The 17,315-nt window shown below is 42.4% G+C and overlaps 2 protein-coding genes across 6 annotated transcripts in view; one reads left to right on the forward strand and one right to left on the reverse strand.

Moving 5' to 3' along the window:
- ralgapa2 (Ral GTPase activating protein catalytic subunit alpha 2) overlaps nt 1–4,200 on the forward strand; it is a 79,850-nt gene extending 75,650 nt beyond the window's left edge. For 4 of the 5 annotated variants that reach the window (XM_035532577.1, XM_027004804.2, XM_035532580.1 and 1 more), the window contains one exon: nt 1,280–4,200. In XM_035532577.1, the coding sequence (XP_035388470.1) occupies nt 1,280–1,437 (158 nt within the window). In that variant the 3' untranslated portion in view covers nt 1,438–4,200. The remainder of the gene's footprint in view (nt 1–1,279) is intronic. The other variant, XM_035532581.1, reaches the window with a different exon arrangement.
- Nucleotides 4,201–5,427: 1,227 nt separating this feature from the next.
- insm1b (insulinoma-associated 1b) lies at nt 5,428–8,060 on the reverse strand. Its single transcript, XM_027004851.2, has one exon. The coding sequence runs from the start codon at nt 7,566–7,568 to the stop codon at nt 6,156–6,158; it is 1,413 nt and encodes a 470-aa protein (XP_026860652.1). The 5' UTR covers nt 7,569–8,060; the 3' UTR covers nt 5,428–6,155.
- Between the last annotated feature and the right edge of the window lie 9,255 nt (nt 8,061–17,315).

The raw sequence follows: 17,315 nt of genomic DNA on the forward strand, positions 1-17,315 counted from the left end.
CTCTCTCTCTGTGTGTATGTCTGTCTGTATGTCTGTCTGTCTGTCTGTTTTTGTGTATTTTTATATGCAACAGTGTCCTCCTAGTCTCAGGATTGTTATATTTGTTTTTTTTCTGTTTTTGCCTTTGGAATTGGGGATTAGTTGTTTGTTCTTCTTGTTGAAAATAACTAAAGTAATATTTAATAACCATGAAAGACTATCAACTAAATCGCCATTGCCCTGGCTTCAGGAATCCCCTTTCACTCTGTCATATCTTGGTCCTGCGCAGGTCTTGCAGAGCAAACTGTAGCATTGATGCGAAATCCCAGTGGTGAGTTCTGAAAACAAAGCATAGCAACCACCAGGACGGTGAATAACTTCTCCCCGAGTGTCAGTTCGGAGCAGGCATCACACATGCCACAGGAGAACCCAGTGGATTAGCCTCCACTCTGTCCTCACTGCTGGCATCCTGGGAACCAGGCCGCTCGACTGCGGCCTGGGTGTGTGCACGCCTGGAAGGGGTGCCTCCCCTTCCTTGCTCCCCCCACCCTCCGCTCAGACGCTGAGGGACGGTTGCTGTCGCCCTCCTCCTCCTCCTCTCTGTGAGGAGCCCTATAGAGGAGGGCAGGGAGGCTGCAGCCCTCTCCACTGAGTGCATGTTCCCCACACCATCTGCTCCCGGGAACTTGAGATGCCCATGAAAAAAAGAGAGCGAGAGAGAGAAAATGCCAGAAAGAAAGACAGAAATGAAATAGCCAAACAGATGCTAGCTTTACAAAACAGAAAGCTTTTTTATCTCAAGTCTTTGTCAAGATGGATGGCAGAGTCCACTATTTAGTGTTGTACTGTGGTTAGTTTTCTCATTTTGGGCATTTGATTTTTGTCTCATTGCACAACAAGCAACACTTTTGCTTAGATTTTGAGGCATTAGAGAAACTAATTAAAAGTTGGAATGGCTTAGAGTGAATTCTTAAAATAACCTGCCATATCAGCCTATCCAATCTATTCTCACAAAGTGAGCCAATTTTCTAATTTTTCAATTTTTTTATGCTTATATTATTAAGCTTCTTTTATTTATTTATTTTTGCCTATTAGTCGTAAGTTCCCAAGGCCTACACCTTAATGTAATTAAACAAGTAAGCCTAATCAGGACTTTGCTGTGTTGTGATTGAGTTCTAGTTCTCGCCCAGGCCACTGGTGACGTGCCATCCCGCGTCCACAGCCCTGAGCAGGTGTGCTGCCCAGCTCCTCACGTCCTGTCCAGGGGCTCATGCTTGTCCTCTCACTTGCCCTTCCTCAGGCTCCCTCAGCGGCAGCACAAGTGCTGAGCTGAGCGCTACTGTCACAACCAGCGAGTCCACTGAGCAGGTCTCACCCACCATGCCGCGCGCCTCCAAGAACCGGGTTTCTGGAAAGCTCCGCCGCTCAGCCAGCGCCATCAGCAAGTCCTCCAACTGAGCTCCGTCTGCCAATAAGCACTTCACCAAGCCCCTTCAGCCTGCAGCGTGTTTAAACTCTACTGTGTGTATGTCTGCGAGCGTGTGTATGTAAGAGTGTGTTTTTTTGTTTGTGTGGGGATTTTTGTCACTGGAAATTTGTTCTTTTGCTTTAAGGATGCAATTGTTGATTTCTGCTGCCATGTTTGGTTGAGTTTTGGTGGCAACGGGAGATGAAACTGCTGTCACAGTAATGAGGTGCTTCGCTACAGCTGAGTGACCTCAACTGCTGCGGCACTGTCAGAGAGCTCAGTATGCTCTGCTAGTAGCTTTAAAGTGTTTGCTGGTGGAAAACTACAAGACAAACTAAATGCCAACCAAACTGACATCTCTGAACGTTCATTGTAAAGAGCTGCAATATAACAGCAGCAGTTTGTCACAGGATTAGCCTGAAGCACCTAATGTGCTGGACATAATATTGAAACAGACATTTATAATAATTCCACACTTTTCCTTCTCTGACTAAGTGAGGGTTAAAGGGAGTTCATTGGGAACACAGGAAACAACTTCTGGAAACAACAAGGTTTAATCCCAGTGCCAGATGTCCCCCTCTGTTCGTTATTTACCATCAGCTGTCCAGACTTTCTCTTAATGCAGGCAACAAGGCCGACTCTTCTCAATGCTCTTGTGACATTTTCTTAGACAAAATGCTATGTGAGTACCTTTTACCCTAAAGCTCCTGCTGTCATTAACACTGAAAAGTTGACAAACGTCATGACCATTTAGAGGAACATGCTGACCGTTTCTGTCTTTTTTTTTGGTCCTTCTAAAGCTCTTTGAGAGAGCATTCATAAGCACTGTATTTCAAGTTCATAAGAATTTCAGAGATGTTTTAAGGAATTGGAAAGTGACTTGCACACCCCATGGGCAAAGCATAGCACCAAGAGGATTACAATGTGGTCATCATACTAACATGCTTAATGGCATGGAACACATGTTAGTAAGCCTAGAAATGTGTTGAGATGTGGGTCTCATTCTTCTCAGAATAGAGCCTGCTTTGGTGTGAACGTCCACGTCTCAAGGGACAATCTGTCTGGTCTTTCTCACAAATAGGATTCAATGAAACTTGTTTTTATGCTGACTGGAGTAATTGTTTTTGACGTTTGATTTATGCAACTATGCTGGAATGAAACGACTGCATTCATCTGTAACTGTATTGTGTTGTATTATGTCAATGTGTTGGATGGATACTTGTTCATATTCTGTGAACTGAATAAGTCCTGTTTTTGTCTTGTAATTCTACTATGACATTCTGATGTTTCATACAGTGATGTGATTGCACTCACTGGTGGTGATAGTTTAGAGCGATTTGCTGTTTCTCTTCTTTAATTCTTGGATGTATATTGCTTTAAGTTTTATTGGATTTTTTGGGGTTTTTTTGTTGTTATTTTATATACTGCCTAATACCTGCCATCTTAATAAGACATATGCGACAACCTACTAAATGAAATGGCCACCAGAGCCTCAGGTGAATCTTAACTCCATGCACTGGTGTGGGTGTGTGTGTGTGCGTGTGTGTCTGACTGTGAGGAGGCTTTTGACAGCTAACATGGCGCCTCTGTAATACCTGTCCATATTTTCCACTGTGCTGACTGCAGTTCTTTCCTTTTTTCTGCCCTCGTCTGTCCTTATTCCTTTCGTCCTACTTGGGAGAAAAAGGATGTGCGCTTGTCCCCGTGACTGCAGAGCACAGGGCTTTTGGGATCCTTCCGTACATTTCAGTGCTTTGTAAGAGCTGCTTCTCTCTGATTGGATCCTGGATGGCAGTCCTCCTCTACCTGGTCCTCTTCATTCTCCTTTGCCACTCTGATTGCCCTCTACCATACCAGCAGGGAAATGGGCACATGCCAGCATTCTCGCTCATGCACACACTTCTTTCCTTCTTTTTGTCATCTTTCTTTATTCTTTTTTACTCTCACCCCCTTTTTTCCCCTCTCTCTCTCTTTCTCTCTGTCTTGCTTTAAAGCAACCAGCAGCCTGGTGCTGCCAAGCCCCTAACACCCCCTCTCAGTTCCCCTAGTGACCCAGCCTAGTTGCCATGGAGGCCAGGTGTTACACAGTCTGTAAGCACCGCCCAGGCTGCAGCAGGACACATGTTGCACTACTTTGCCTTACCTGTACACCTTTTGGGTTTTTTTGTTTGTTTGTTTGTTTTTGTTTTATTTTTTCCTATTGTTCTGCTGGGTTTTTTTAATGATCTTTTTTTCTGTTTTCAGTCTTTTTGTTTCTCTAAGCACTGATAAGGAACATAGGAGGCGTAATCTTTAGCTTTGCTTTGACTGAAGAATATTGAGGAATGTATACGAGCTGTACCCTGAATCAAAGCCCCGATTGCACCTGGCCATTTGTAGCTTCTATGAACTGTGACCAGCCTCAGCTGTGAAGACTGCGTGTCTTGTCCAGTAAATTTGGGATGGGTTTTTTTTAAGGTGCTGATTTGGTCCTCACCAGGGATTTGTCTTACTGCAACTGGTCTAACTGATTGCTGTGGTCATTCTACATTTAGTTCGCATCCTTGTGCATTGTGTCCTTTTCGAGGGCTCCAAATCCTGAAGGATATAAATATATTAATGCCTGTAATATAATCTTTGTAAAGAAGTGGGGGACATGAAGATTTCATCATGACTTGTTAACATATCAGACTGTTTTTAATGGAAAAGTAATTATTCTATCTTTACTAGAAATGTGGAAATCAGAACATTTCATTAAATCAATTTGAGATTCACATTTAAGTGTATTTATTTGATGTTTTTGCTGAATGTTTTCTTAAAAAACCTAATCTTTAAATTTGTTGTATAAATATGTACTTACATACTAATATACTTCATTTACTGTTTAATTAAATATGCATGTTAGCAATGCTAAAATGTGTAATGTATTATTATTGAGTATAACACATTATGTTTACAGTTACTAGTTTGTAATTAGTAATTAATTTGATTATTCGGGCACTTAGCTACAAAACACTTAGAGCCAGATTTTTATCATAGTTTCAGATTTTATTCAATAATGGCTTTCGTACTTTTGCTCAAAGGAAATAAATCTGTTGGCAGTAAAATCATTAGTAAATAATGAAAAATTCTTATATATGTAGAATCTTGTTCCATATTTACTCTTAAGAAGGTTGTGATCCAGTGCAAAAGGGTAATTTCTGCATGCATGCTGACTTTATTGCTGGGTTTGTCTGGCAGGTTGGCTGGGTGTGGGAGGGGCTGGGAGTGGTGCCAGGGGTTAGAGGTTGCCCTGCTCTTTAGCTGCTGTGTGGGGAGCAGCAAGGGTAACCTGACCCCCCCTCCCATCTGTCCCCTCTGTGTTGTCCAGCAGGCTACACCCGCCCTACGGCTCCCGCGCGCTACAGGTGGACCCATTCCAACACCTAGGTCCGCCAGAGGAAGACTGATGAACACATCTAACGCTTAGCTAGTAGTCACAGTGGTTTGTTAAAGGACCAGCCTTGCATCCTTTATTTGAACTTTGTCTATAGATATATTACATATAAAATGTTACGCAGACGGGATTTTGTAAATTGGTTGTGTGTTTCTAAATATCAGCAAAAATGTGGTTTTAAGTGCAACTGCTGAATATCAAAATTAATAATATGAAAAATATTTGATCTACATCTAATTTTATGTACAGCTTTTCTATCAGTATTTATGGATTGTTTTGTAGGTATATGCTGGTTATAAATACTATGACTTGCAATTGTGCATGATGCAAAGAAGGACAGTAGATTTACTGAAAAATGCCAGAGAAGACATCCAGTAGGTACCTGAAACAGGTGAGCTGGCACTATATACACACATGGGAGCAAAGCTATGTTATGCAAAACTCATTATGCCACAAAAAATGATAAAATTATCATCTTAGTGTGAAATATTAAAAAGATGCCATTTGCTGCTTTTCATTTTGAAAATATTTTATTTCAGTGGACAACACAACATGGACAGCGCTAGTAGCAAACATTTAGGAAAATAGCCTGTTTATAAAAAAGGATTGCATCTATAAGAGCTTCACGTTTACAAGAGCTGAGAAGATTGTAAGACCACTCAAAACACAGGCCTACGTAACTCAATATCGACAAAATCATTTGGCTACAAAATGTGACAGAGACCCACGAATTAAATCACTCAGAACACAATAATTTACATGAAACTTGTGAATAAATAAATACATAAATAAATAAAATATTACGATTAAACATATTACAATAATTTTACACAATGATAGCAAACTGTAAATATGTGCCGACATTCAAAATCAAAACAATCATTACACCGAGATCTTAAGGCAGTTGTACAGCAAGTGTTTGACGTATTTCTCTAAAGGCATTTCTGGCTATACTAAAGGGAAACTTTCTGAGAAGAAAACAACCTGCAATTCACATCCTGCAATTCACATACTAGATTAAAGCTACACATGAGAGAAATGTACAGCATGTGAATTCAAGGCTTTCACAGAGGTTCACCAAGGATCTTAGGTCTATAAGCTATTACATTACTACTGTGTGCGTCGGTCCTAGAAAAATACCATTTCACAACCAAACTAATACTTTCCTTTAGACTACTTGGCGTGCGAAATCTGAAAAATATAGACCTTTGAAATAGAGAGTCGTGCCAATTTTGCTAGGTGATTGGGAGCGCTTCCGTGTCGTGTTCATTCAGGCTCCTGCTTCGCTGTTCTTCAGCACGCGGGACGCACAGGCATTTGAAGTAGGATGACCTGCCGGTTTTCCGTGGGGTGACATTTGTTGATGTGTCTGGTCAGACCCGGGGAACTGTAGAAAGTGGCAGGGCAGTGCTTGCACGGAAAAACCTGAGACGCGTGTATTAAGCGTACGTGTCGCTCCAGGCTTGCCCTGTTGGGCAGGTTCTCTCCGCAAATCGGACAGAGAAGGCAGTCAGCGGGGCTTAAGTTCAGTGGACTCGGACTTTGGCTGTCTTCGGTAGAGGATGATGCAATATCTGGGCTTTCCACTCGCTCTGCGTTTTGAAACGCATCGCCGAGGATTTGATTTTGCGGAGAGTTATGTCCTAGAATATGTTTTCTAAGGTACGCCTGGCGCTTAAACCTTTTCCCGCACTGCTGACAGTCATACAAACCATCCTCAGATCCGGACTCCGACAAACCTGGGCTGGGAGAGTCTCTCTCACTCGGAAACTCCGCTCTCACGTCTCTGACTTCTTCGGGGAACGGTCTAACTGCGGGTGGTGTCTTGGAGTTGTCGCTCTTGGCTGCCTGTGAAGTTGACGTTCCGGGTGCGCTCTGGGCGCGCGGTTTGTGCCAACGCCTATGAGAGGCCAGGTTCGCCGGACAGCTAAAAACTTTATCACATTCTGGACACCTGTACTCGACTCGAACTATTCTCGAACACTTGTGCTGCGCTAAGGAGAACGGGTCCGCGTATTCTTCTTTACAAAGTTGGCAAATGAATTCTCTCAAGGGCTTGCCGCCTCCGGCTGATAATGGTCGCGGTTTCACATCGAGAGGTCCCTCCTTGATTTTAAGGCCAAGTACTGGAGATGTCGTCACCTCGTCCTCGAAGTTGAGCTTTCGTATCGCTTTGGTTTTCTTGGATACGCTTTTGCTTTTCCGCTCGTTGTCGGAGGAAGGCCTTTTGGTGCTGCTCCTGGCTGCCGGTATCGGTGCGTTACTGTTGGTTCCGCTCCGACTGCTGTTGCTGGTTCCGATTTTCAAGTCTACTGGTGCAAATAATAGGTGATCCAAGCTGGTGAGCGAGGTAGGAGTTGGAAATGATTCGGCGGATATCGGTGAGCCCAGGTTAAAACTTCTCTCGAAATATTTCCTTTCATGATCCTTGCTGATGGGACGGGTGGGACTATATAGGGATTGGTAGACTGCCTCTGGGTTCCCAAATTGCACTGGTTTTGCGCCATGAACGTGAACCGGCGTGTCTGCTACATCGGACGGCGAGGAATCGGCGACGTCCGGACTGGAGATGCCGGACACAGGCGGCGATGCGTCACTTAGACTCTGACAGTCTGGAGTGGCTTCACGCCCATCCTCGCTGCAGCGAATCCGATAAGAAACGTGCGCCGCTTTCTTGTTTCTTTTCACCAGGAAACCTTTGGGCATGTCGGAGGATGGATGAACAAGGCACTTTGAAAGGAAACGTCACGGAATGATCCAGGGCTGTGGACTCGACTAGAGACACGCGCGGGTCCTTTTGGTTAGGGCGTGACTACCTCCCTCCCTGTAATGTTTTTGCTCTCAGTACATAGCTGCACTCTTTTTAAGGAGGGATGATGCTATTGTTCTCGCCCCTTGTCGCTTCGTCCTCATCCAATCAGGCGCTGCGAGGATCTCTGTGGAATTGCCTGTGGGAGGGTTGAAACACTTGGACTGTGGGCTGTAGAGGGAAAGCTGCCGATTTGCTGAGCAGATGTACCTGCGCCTGATTAATTCGCACTCGGAGCCCCTCCCTTAAGAGAACGCACGCCAGGACCTTTCTCCGTTTACGCGTTGATGGCTTTCTATTGACAAAAACACGTGCCGTGGCTATGTGGGGCGCCTTCAGGGGCCACTGAACTGCCTGAAGGAAATGTCCTTCGCAACAGCAACAATAGTAATAATAATCATAATCATAATCATAATCATAATTTTAAATGGAATTAGGAAAGATCATTGGGGTAACACAAATATTTTGCGTCGTGTTGGGAGTCTTTATTCGCTACTGTTAATAGGACTTTGTCGTACTAAATACTGTTAGTAACCACAGCATAAGGGCTATATTTCCGTTTCTGGTTTGTTGCTATGGTTTTCCTTTCTTCGCTTTACTTTTCTTTTCTTTGTGTTTCTTTTCTATGTAGACTACGTTTGGACGATACGACAGAATTTGAAATTCCGACGGGACATTTCTTTTTAAAAGACTGCCTTCCACTTACTAGCTTCTATAGCCTCTACTCTGTCATCTCAGTCGAGATACTCAAACCAACCCAATATTACCGGGGCACGTGTCCGTCTGGCTAGTTTAACTCGACTTATAAATCAGCTGGCTAGCGCATACATAAGTAATAAGAAGGGCTCTCATCTTTTAACACAATGGCCGCGTCTGCCCAGCCGTCATAGCCTTTTTGCGTTTGAAAAGCAAATTGACCTCTCCACTGTGAAATAGGACACACAGACAATCTGGCCAAAAGATAGGCGCGTGCTGGGAGAAATCAGTGCGCGCAGCAAAGATGAGCGTCGCCCTGGAGGTCAGTCCACTGGTTACTCATCATTACATTTTCCAAACCTCCCGGATTAACATCGCCTCAAATTATTTTTAGAAAGCGCATTTTGCCAAAATGCGAGGTTTTTTTTTTTCAATATTTTATTTCTGCCTAAATCTGGCTAAATGCTTGATATAATGAAAGCATTTCTAACTTCTGCTTCGTCTCTTGATCGCATTTAATTCAGCCTAAAATAGGCCTGTTTGAATTCGAACGTGATTTGTTTATCTTTTTTGTTGTTGTTGTTGTTGTTTATGTATATTTTGTCCCCTACTGTGGTTATTGTGGGATTTTTTTGCTGACTGCAGTAGAGTGAAGAAAGTGAAATTCTTACAATATCTTAAGATGGCGAAATTTTTGTTTACATCTAGTATACTTGAATGAAATACGTATACATCATCATACTGATATATATATCTTTACATATCAGTAAACAAACAATTACCATGTTTAGGTGTAACTTCATTAAACATTTGAAGTTGGAAATTAATATGTAATGTGTCTATCCTACGTTATGATATAGTTTAACTCATATCCCAATAAAACAAAGCTTGTTAGTCAAGCCCCATAACATGCAACATTTTATAAGTCTGTAAGCTTGAAAAATACTTGTGTATTTTGTAAAAATATGTTTAATTCCGTTGCGACTCTTTTTAATATATTTGATGGATGTAGGCTTCTGCCAGGACGTACGATTTAGTCTTTGGGGAAGCCCGATTTGAATTAATCTCCAGGCATCATCGCGTATTGTTCCCCTCATTAGCATAAAGCTGCTGTATGACCGTCAAATAATTACACAAGCAGTCGTTGAGATATAGGCCTCTGCCTTCTTTAGGCTCCTCCTGCTCCATGCCTCACAAGATTGAACATCGCAATGTTTTTTTTTAAATCGCTAATTAAAAGGGAATATGATTTTACACCATTGCCTTAAATGGCTGGACTGTAAACTGTACTATACTGTGCCAACGTTATTACGTGGTGTTCAACAATTCAGAAGCCTACCCCCTTTTATACCCCAATAAACCTCCCATTTACACTATGTGTTTTACTCTCCTTTGACTGCTTTGCTGCTAATATTCTCTGAGTCGTTCTGTTCGTCGCGCTTTGGATTCGCCTATTTGATGGCATTCTAAAGAGTGCGCGCGGTACGCACACCCGTTGCTCCAGCACCGGCAGCATGCGCGCTCGCTCGGTGGCGCGTGCTTGTCCGCGCGGGGATACAGACTGCTTGGCCTCCGATTTGCATACAGCTGCTGGCTCACCCCGGACTCCTCGGTAGGGTTTCACAGAGCTCGATTCGCTAGTATGTGCGATTAAATGTTTAATTAAATATCTTCATTGCCAAAGCGTACAGTTAAATTTTGTTCCGTTGTCTAATTCAAGATATCTAGCCTACATGGGTTTTGTCGTGAATTCCAGTATAGTTTGATTTTGTGAAATGGCTGTGTCGATACACGTTACGGGTGTTGAACACATAGCATGCATGTGTTACAGTATAGATAGATTTTGTATATTAGTTAGCGTTTACATTTTATGTGAACGTGTGACAGGTTCTCGACAACATGAATAGAGCGCATGCCGTGAAGTACAGCAAATGAGTTTATGAGCTCATTTTAATGCACCACCTACAGGAAGAACTAAGGGACTGGACACATCGTCTTTTATTTTGCTTTCTATGACCTAACATGCCAGCTCACATAAAGACGTTCATAACTAATTTCTTTTGAATGTCCAACGGATGTCAGTTGATTATTGTAAATGACGACTCATCTGCTCCATTCAATCATGTATATGATTGAGGAAAAATGAATTAGTTTGTGTAATAAAGCAAATTAAGAAGTCACTTTCACATGTCAGAAGTAAGGGAATATGTCCTGCCTGCTGAAGTCTCAGGCGTTCTATACATTTTGTAGGGGGCAAAGTTTCACTCAAGCAGAAATAACTTTTTCTTTCAGGAGTATTTTGGGTGACCTTGGAGGTTATTAGGTTTTGTAGATTCCTATGAATGCTTAGCCATAACATGAGAAATGAAAGAGGTGGAAAAGAAAGAAAAACAGAAGCTTGTTCTATTGATTTATCTGGGGATGGTTTCTTGGAGGAAGACCAGTGAGAAAACTGATCTATCTGACTAGAAAGTTAATTGTCTTTATGGGTCTTTATCTTATTATGGATTGTTTATTATGGATATCTGAAAAGCTTTACAGTCATATTAAACTAAACAAATAAGGGGCAAATATACACACATAAGAATAATTTGAAACATGTATCACTGACATAAATTAATATGAATGTGACTGATTATATGCATGTAACGTGCATATTATAAGCATAAAACTATTTTCTACACAAGACGATCTCTTGTAGCATAATTTCTAAAAATGCTCTAAAAGAAAACAACTACCTAGACCCTGAGCTCAAATAACTTAAATTACATTAACCCATTTTATTCCAGAGACCAATGGTGCTTCAGCACCTTTTAAATATGAGCAACTTGGTGGCTGCTGTCCATGGTCCTGAAAGCATTCAGTGATTTCTCCACTTCACCAGTGGTGTGCTTCAGTCCACAGGCACAACATGGCATGAGCTGCAGCAAGGATATCAAGAGCTTGTGCACACACTTTTATGCTCCTTGCAATTATGCATGCACACACATGTACACACAACTGAATAAATGACCCTCTGTTGAGAATGCTGAACATCACATTTTCCAAACAAAGCATTTCCTAAATTGACATGCAGCTCGTTAGCTTGCATAATTTGCATTCCCCCATAATTGTGCAGCTTCCTTGATTTTTATATGATCTTCCTTATTAGCCCATATAATGGGGTTAATCAGAGCCTGCTCATCACACTCATCATTTCTCCTCCGAGAGGAGGGAAAAACAGAGCCAGGACTTAATTAATTGTATCAGTCTTTTCATCTGCAGGAGTAGTGTTCCCACACGAACATTAATATGATTCTGTAAATGGAGGGAAGAGGCACAGCCCGGTCCTGAGACATGAAAGATTGGACTCAAATTAATTTAGGCCTAATTAGAGGGTGGGCGTCAGGGAGTGGTTTGCATAATAAGAGCCAGCAAATGAGATCAGACCGTGTGCTTCAGGCAATGCCTTTACATCTCCCTCATGGACTCATCCGACACACACTCCAGAACGGGAGGCAGGGAAAGACTACTGGAGCTATGGCTTTGGATCCACAGATCACAGTGACACCAAACATTAGCACAGGGAATTTGCACTAACAGCCTATAACAACACAGGTGAACACAGGGCTGTTGCAGCCTTAGAAGTGTGACTACAGCTCTGTCACTATCCAGAGTTATTTAGGTTGCCTGTTGCACGTTCATCTTAATTGTCAGTTTTTCCTTACAAAAACAGCCATATTCACAGTAACGCAATGCCTGAAGAGACTTGAGGCTTGATTCCCCAGGGGTTGCTCAGTGAGCTCTGGCATGGCAGTTGTGTTGAAATAAGCTCCTCATCATCATCACTGCATTAATCACACCCATTCTCTGTGCAGTGCTAGAGATTCTGCAAGCTGATTTCTTCCAGGCCTCAGCCACTCACGTGATCAGCCATGATGAACTGGAATGGCAGCATTTCAAAGAGCTGATGGGAAGTACAAAGAGTGTGATTAGGTAATCAAAGCAGTACTCTTCTTTTGTTTATCTTATTCCATTGTGTGTTTCTTCATTTTATTTTGAAATAACACATTTCACTCAGCGAGGTAATAATTTGCATATGCCCACTGTTATGCACAATATAGATAGATAGATAGATAGATAGATAGATAGCTAGATAGATAGATAGATAGATAGATAGATAGATAGATAGATAGATAGATAGATAGACAGATAGATAGACAGATACATACAAACATGTATACATACAATAGAAGACTATATAGATACCATAGAATTGTGTATGCCAACTGTATGTCCAATATTGCAGCTTGAAAATAGCTTTTTACATTTTTTAATGTCTGCTTGAAATGCTTCCATGCATGCATACATACATGTTACAGGGTATATTCGTTCCTACGGCATTAATCCCATGCAGTGAGATGTGCATGAAACAGCTATCTCAGTGTGGCTCCCTTGTATCTCATCGCACATTGTGATAACTAAATTGTGATCATGTTCATTACTTTCTGGTTTGATCTGGCCTCCGGACTACACGGCAACACAAAGGGGAGCGGGAGAGGATCGCAAATGTCATGTGGAAATGTCATGTGTGCAGTGCTCTGGTATCTCAGCCTGGCAGGTGGCTCTAATCTGCGGCTGCATTCCTCCAGCACTGGGCGCAGCAGGCCAGCCAGGCTCGCAGATGTTGGGTGAGATGAGACCAGGCGAGGCGCTCCAGACGCATCCCAACGGTGGTTGGCTTTCTTGTCCCTGCTGTGCTGCTGCATAAAAAGCCTTTGTGGCTCAGGGACACTGGAACAGAAGATACAGGAGAGGTCACATCTTATGCTGCTCACCAGTGTGGTTTGGGTTTTTACTTTACTTTTTTTCTTTTTTTCTTTTTTTTTTACATGTTTTCACATTTTCACCATCTACCAAGTGTATGTGTTGTCTTTTTTTGTTTTGTTTTGTTTGTTTGTTTGTTTTTTATTTTCTTGGTTGGATGCAGGATCTGTATAAACCAGGGGTTTTGTGTTCATCTATGTTTGGACATTTTTTTTTTTTTGTTTAATCAAATACCAGTAAGCAACTAGTCCACTGGACTTCCATCCCTTCTGCAGCTGTTTTTCCCAGCAGTGAAGCTGGACACATATTGCTCTGTCAAACCTTTCCTGTCATCATGCCAATCCAATAAAGTGAGACGCGTCCATCTGAAAGTTCTGCGCCAATGGCCCTGGTGCATGATGTGATGGATGTGACGAGTATGATGGTGGCCCCATGTGGAACCCTCAAACTTGACCTGATCTCTCTGCTGTTGACACCCCACATTATTAGCCCCTGACAGATGCCCATTGTGACAGAAGCCGGAGAAAGGGTTCCAGGTCAGAGGGGATCCCATCCATCTCTGTCCTAGGGGGTCAGTGGAGGGGGGCACATAGTTGATTCTGTTGGAAAGAGGAGCTGTCCTCATGAGTGATGGCAGGGGACCTCGCTGGGTCTCAGCACATGACCAGAATGAACAGGCCACGATCAGGGGTCAGAAGCAGCTGGTAAGACCAAAAAAAGGCACATTGTGCATGTGTTCTTATATGTTTGTTATGATTATATGATGGCTGTATCATTTAAGTTTCAAAATGATACTATATGCTGAATAAATTAATTCACTCAGTCCACAATAATATAAGCTCCTGTCGTACGATTATTCTATTCTTGTGGTAGCAGGAGAAATACATAGATGAAGAGAAAGAGATTTCATAGATCTATTAAATAAATTCAAATAAATTGGCTGGTTTCCAAGACACGGATTAATTTTAGCCTCAGACTAAACTGCAGTGACAGTATTAAATCATGATCTTAGACTTAGTCTTGGTCTGGGAAATTTCATTTGCTTCAAGTCATACCTTTAAAATACTCATAAACAAATAGTCAGTACCAGTTTGCCGATACTGAGTATTAAATGTTTACTACTGTCATAATATCAAAGGATGCATAGGTTTCTCTCTATTAAAGAATCTTCAAAAAACTGACACTTCTGTTTACACATACAGTATCACAATATCATGAATTAAAACTGGAAGATGAGGATGATTGAACATGTTCAAATATGTTTTCATAATTCACAATCAATAATCACAACAAAGAAAACCTTAATTTCAGCTCCAGTGTATAAACATAACAGTCACAGTAAAACACTGTACCTCAATTCTGGGTAAAACTATTTCACATGCGTGGGATCTGCCCTCCACATCTGCTATAAGCCCTTTGTCCTGGGAGTAGACCTGAACCATGCCGGTATAGTGCTCCGCATTACAGTAAACACAGCCACGAAAATCACTAAGCAGAAGACGGCGAGGCAGGGCAATCTGAGGCATGGTGTGTTATGGACTGGGCGTTAGGTTTAATTACAGGAAATTGTAATGTCACCCTTTGTGGTGCTCTGTGGGGCCGACTGCCTGACCCGCCATGTACACAATCATCTGATCCTATGCTGACAGAAGGAGCCAGGTGTTCATATATTTACACAAAAGCGCATATATTTGACAAGACCTTTAAAGGAAACGAAAAGACATAAATACTATGCTTCCTACAACACACTAATGCAGTATAACTGTACAGCCATTTCAAAATTTCAACAAAAAGTGCTTTTATGTTTCATATTATGTTTATTTTTGGAAGGTACTGCATGTCCAATAACCGCAGCCTGAAAGTAGCAGTTTATATCTTTTAATGCCTGGGCCCTAACGACAAAAGTTTACAAAACACAAAATGACAGTGGTTTTGGTTTACCGGGCAGACCACAGTGTCTGACAAAAATGACCTCCGCAGTCCTTAAAACCTTTTATTATGCTTGTGAACTGAAGTCACAATCCAGGCTGAGTTTCTTTATGACATACTTCACTGACTCCACTCGATCTAGCAGGGTCTCTTTGATCTCCCGCCACACTCAGCTTTAAATAATTATGCATATCTGAAATGTTCCTGCTTCCTCCTCCTGTGCTACTATCACCCCTACAATTACCTTTGCCCAATAAAGCTTTACGGGCAGAGACATGGCATCTGCCACTCTGCCCCCAGTGCGTGGTGTTTGATATTTTCACCTGTTCTGCACACATACACTGCTGAGAGGTAAACATGCCTCGGTCCCCACTTGTTCAAGGGCCCATCTGGTGCCTAGCATTAAAAGGGCCTATTTAAACAACAGGCCTGAGGAACAGAAAAGGGCAGATTGTGCTGGAGTTTCTAATAAAGGCAAGCGGTGCATGACATTTACCTCACCACACACTCTAGGGCCGAGCCTCATGCAGGGTGCTGCTTGTCACCGGCTGCTGCCAATAAAAAAGGCAATCTCAGGAGACGTTGTCCGGCTCGTAAAAATGCCCTCTTCTTGCTTATTATGTTGTTGTCAGAGACGACAGCGAAGATGCACCACAATGAAGGAAAGTTGACATATGGATTTACCATAAACTGCAGATATAGCACAACAAGTGCTAGCTTACTTTCTAAAGCAGTGTGTTCTTTGTGCCGTAGATTAGACTACTTGGATGGTTTTGGAAGACTCAGGACTGGATTTTCAGTAGAATGTCAGTCTTTGGGGTTTGGCGCCCTCGTGTGGTAAACAATAGGAACTACGAGCTTGAACAGTCGGGAGAGGGCTGAAAGTGGGCTGTTCTAACCTCTTTGTGCAGGACCACAAAGGGAAGACTAATGAGTGAATGTAGCGAGAGTGTCAGGGTGAGGGCTCAGCTTGGCTGCTTTCCGAAAACAAGGTTTTCTTAGTCTAGCTATGAACTGACTACAGCTGCCAGCACTAATGAAGCTAATTAGCTGAGTAATTACATTACTGTCTCTATGGGAATGGAAAGAGGAAACAAGAGAATGGATATGAAAAGCTTGGGGTTTTTTTTTTTTCTCCCTTTGGAAGGATTCCTCTTTCGTGAGGTGACTCTTTGAGAGTTAATCACGGGCGAGCTTCAGTCAGCCGCATTCGGATTCCTCGGGCTAATTTGGTTAGAGCACACGTTGACATGCTCTCTGCTGTGTCCTCATTTTCTCTGCAGACCTCTCCTTTTTTTTTTTTTAACACTTTGCTGTAATTCTGACCAAGCCGCACAATCACTTTATCTGACTCAAATTTGCTCAAGATAATTAACATAGGAGGAGGCCGCTACACCAGTCTGAAGTTAAAGTATACCTAACTGACACCAGAAGACAGAGAGAGAGAGAGAGAGAGAGAGAGAGAGAGAGAGAGAGAGAGAGAGAGAGAGAGAGAGAGAGAGAGAGAGAGAGAGAGAGAGAGAGAGAGAGACTAATCTCTAATCAGTATTGGGCAGAGCACGTGTAGCCGAGAAGTCTCATGTAGCTAAAGTGAGTGACTGTTCCTCGTGAGGAGCAGGAGAGGATTAACAGGCACTCAGGAAGGATTGGGTACAGGATCCCCACGTCCCTGGAGATGCCTTCATCCTGCTGAAAGCGCTACTCACATCCCCTGCTTCCCACTTCTCACTTCGCTCAGCCTAGCATGGCACACATGCTGGGATTTACTAAAGCAGAGAGAGCCAGAGGAAACCAGAGATATGTTGTTTAAAGTCATTATTTCATCCGGATTCAAAGTCGTACCATGCCCTAGTTAATGTAGAGAACCTACTTTCAAGGGCGTTAAGGAATAGCGTGGATAGTTTTGCGTTGAGGGCAGACTGGGTTTCACGTGCTCTGTTATGTATCTGATAATTCAAATATTTTTGTGTAATTTATGTATATATATCATCTTGCCTTTTCTTAAATCTGATATATGTCCATGATCTTTCAGGATGTAATTCAGCTGATATTGGTAAAACCCTAATAATGTTGCCCTCCTCTGGTGGTTGTGGAGTATTACATATTTCCGTATTCGCTATAAGGACAGGACTGTTTTTCCGGTTGTTTCGTGTGAGATTTTGTGGCAAAGGGAAAAGAATATGTAAAACTTGGCGATTCCATATTCTGGCGTG

The sequence above is a fragment of the Electrophorus electricus genome, chromosome 13 (genome assembly GCF_013358815.1).
Source record: "Electrophorus electricus isolate fEleEle1 chromosome 13, fEleEle1.pri, whole genome shotgun sequence".
Taxonomy (NCBI): Eukaryota; Metazoa; Chordata; class Actinopteri; order Gymnotiformes; family Gymnotidae; genus Electrophorus; species Electrophorus electricus.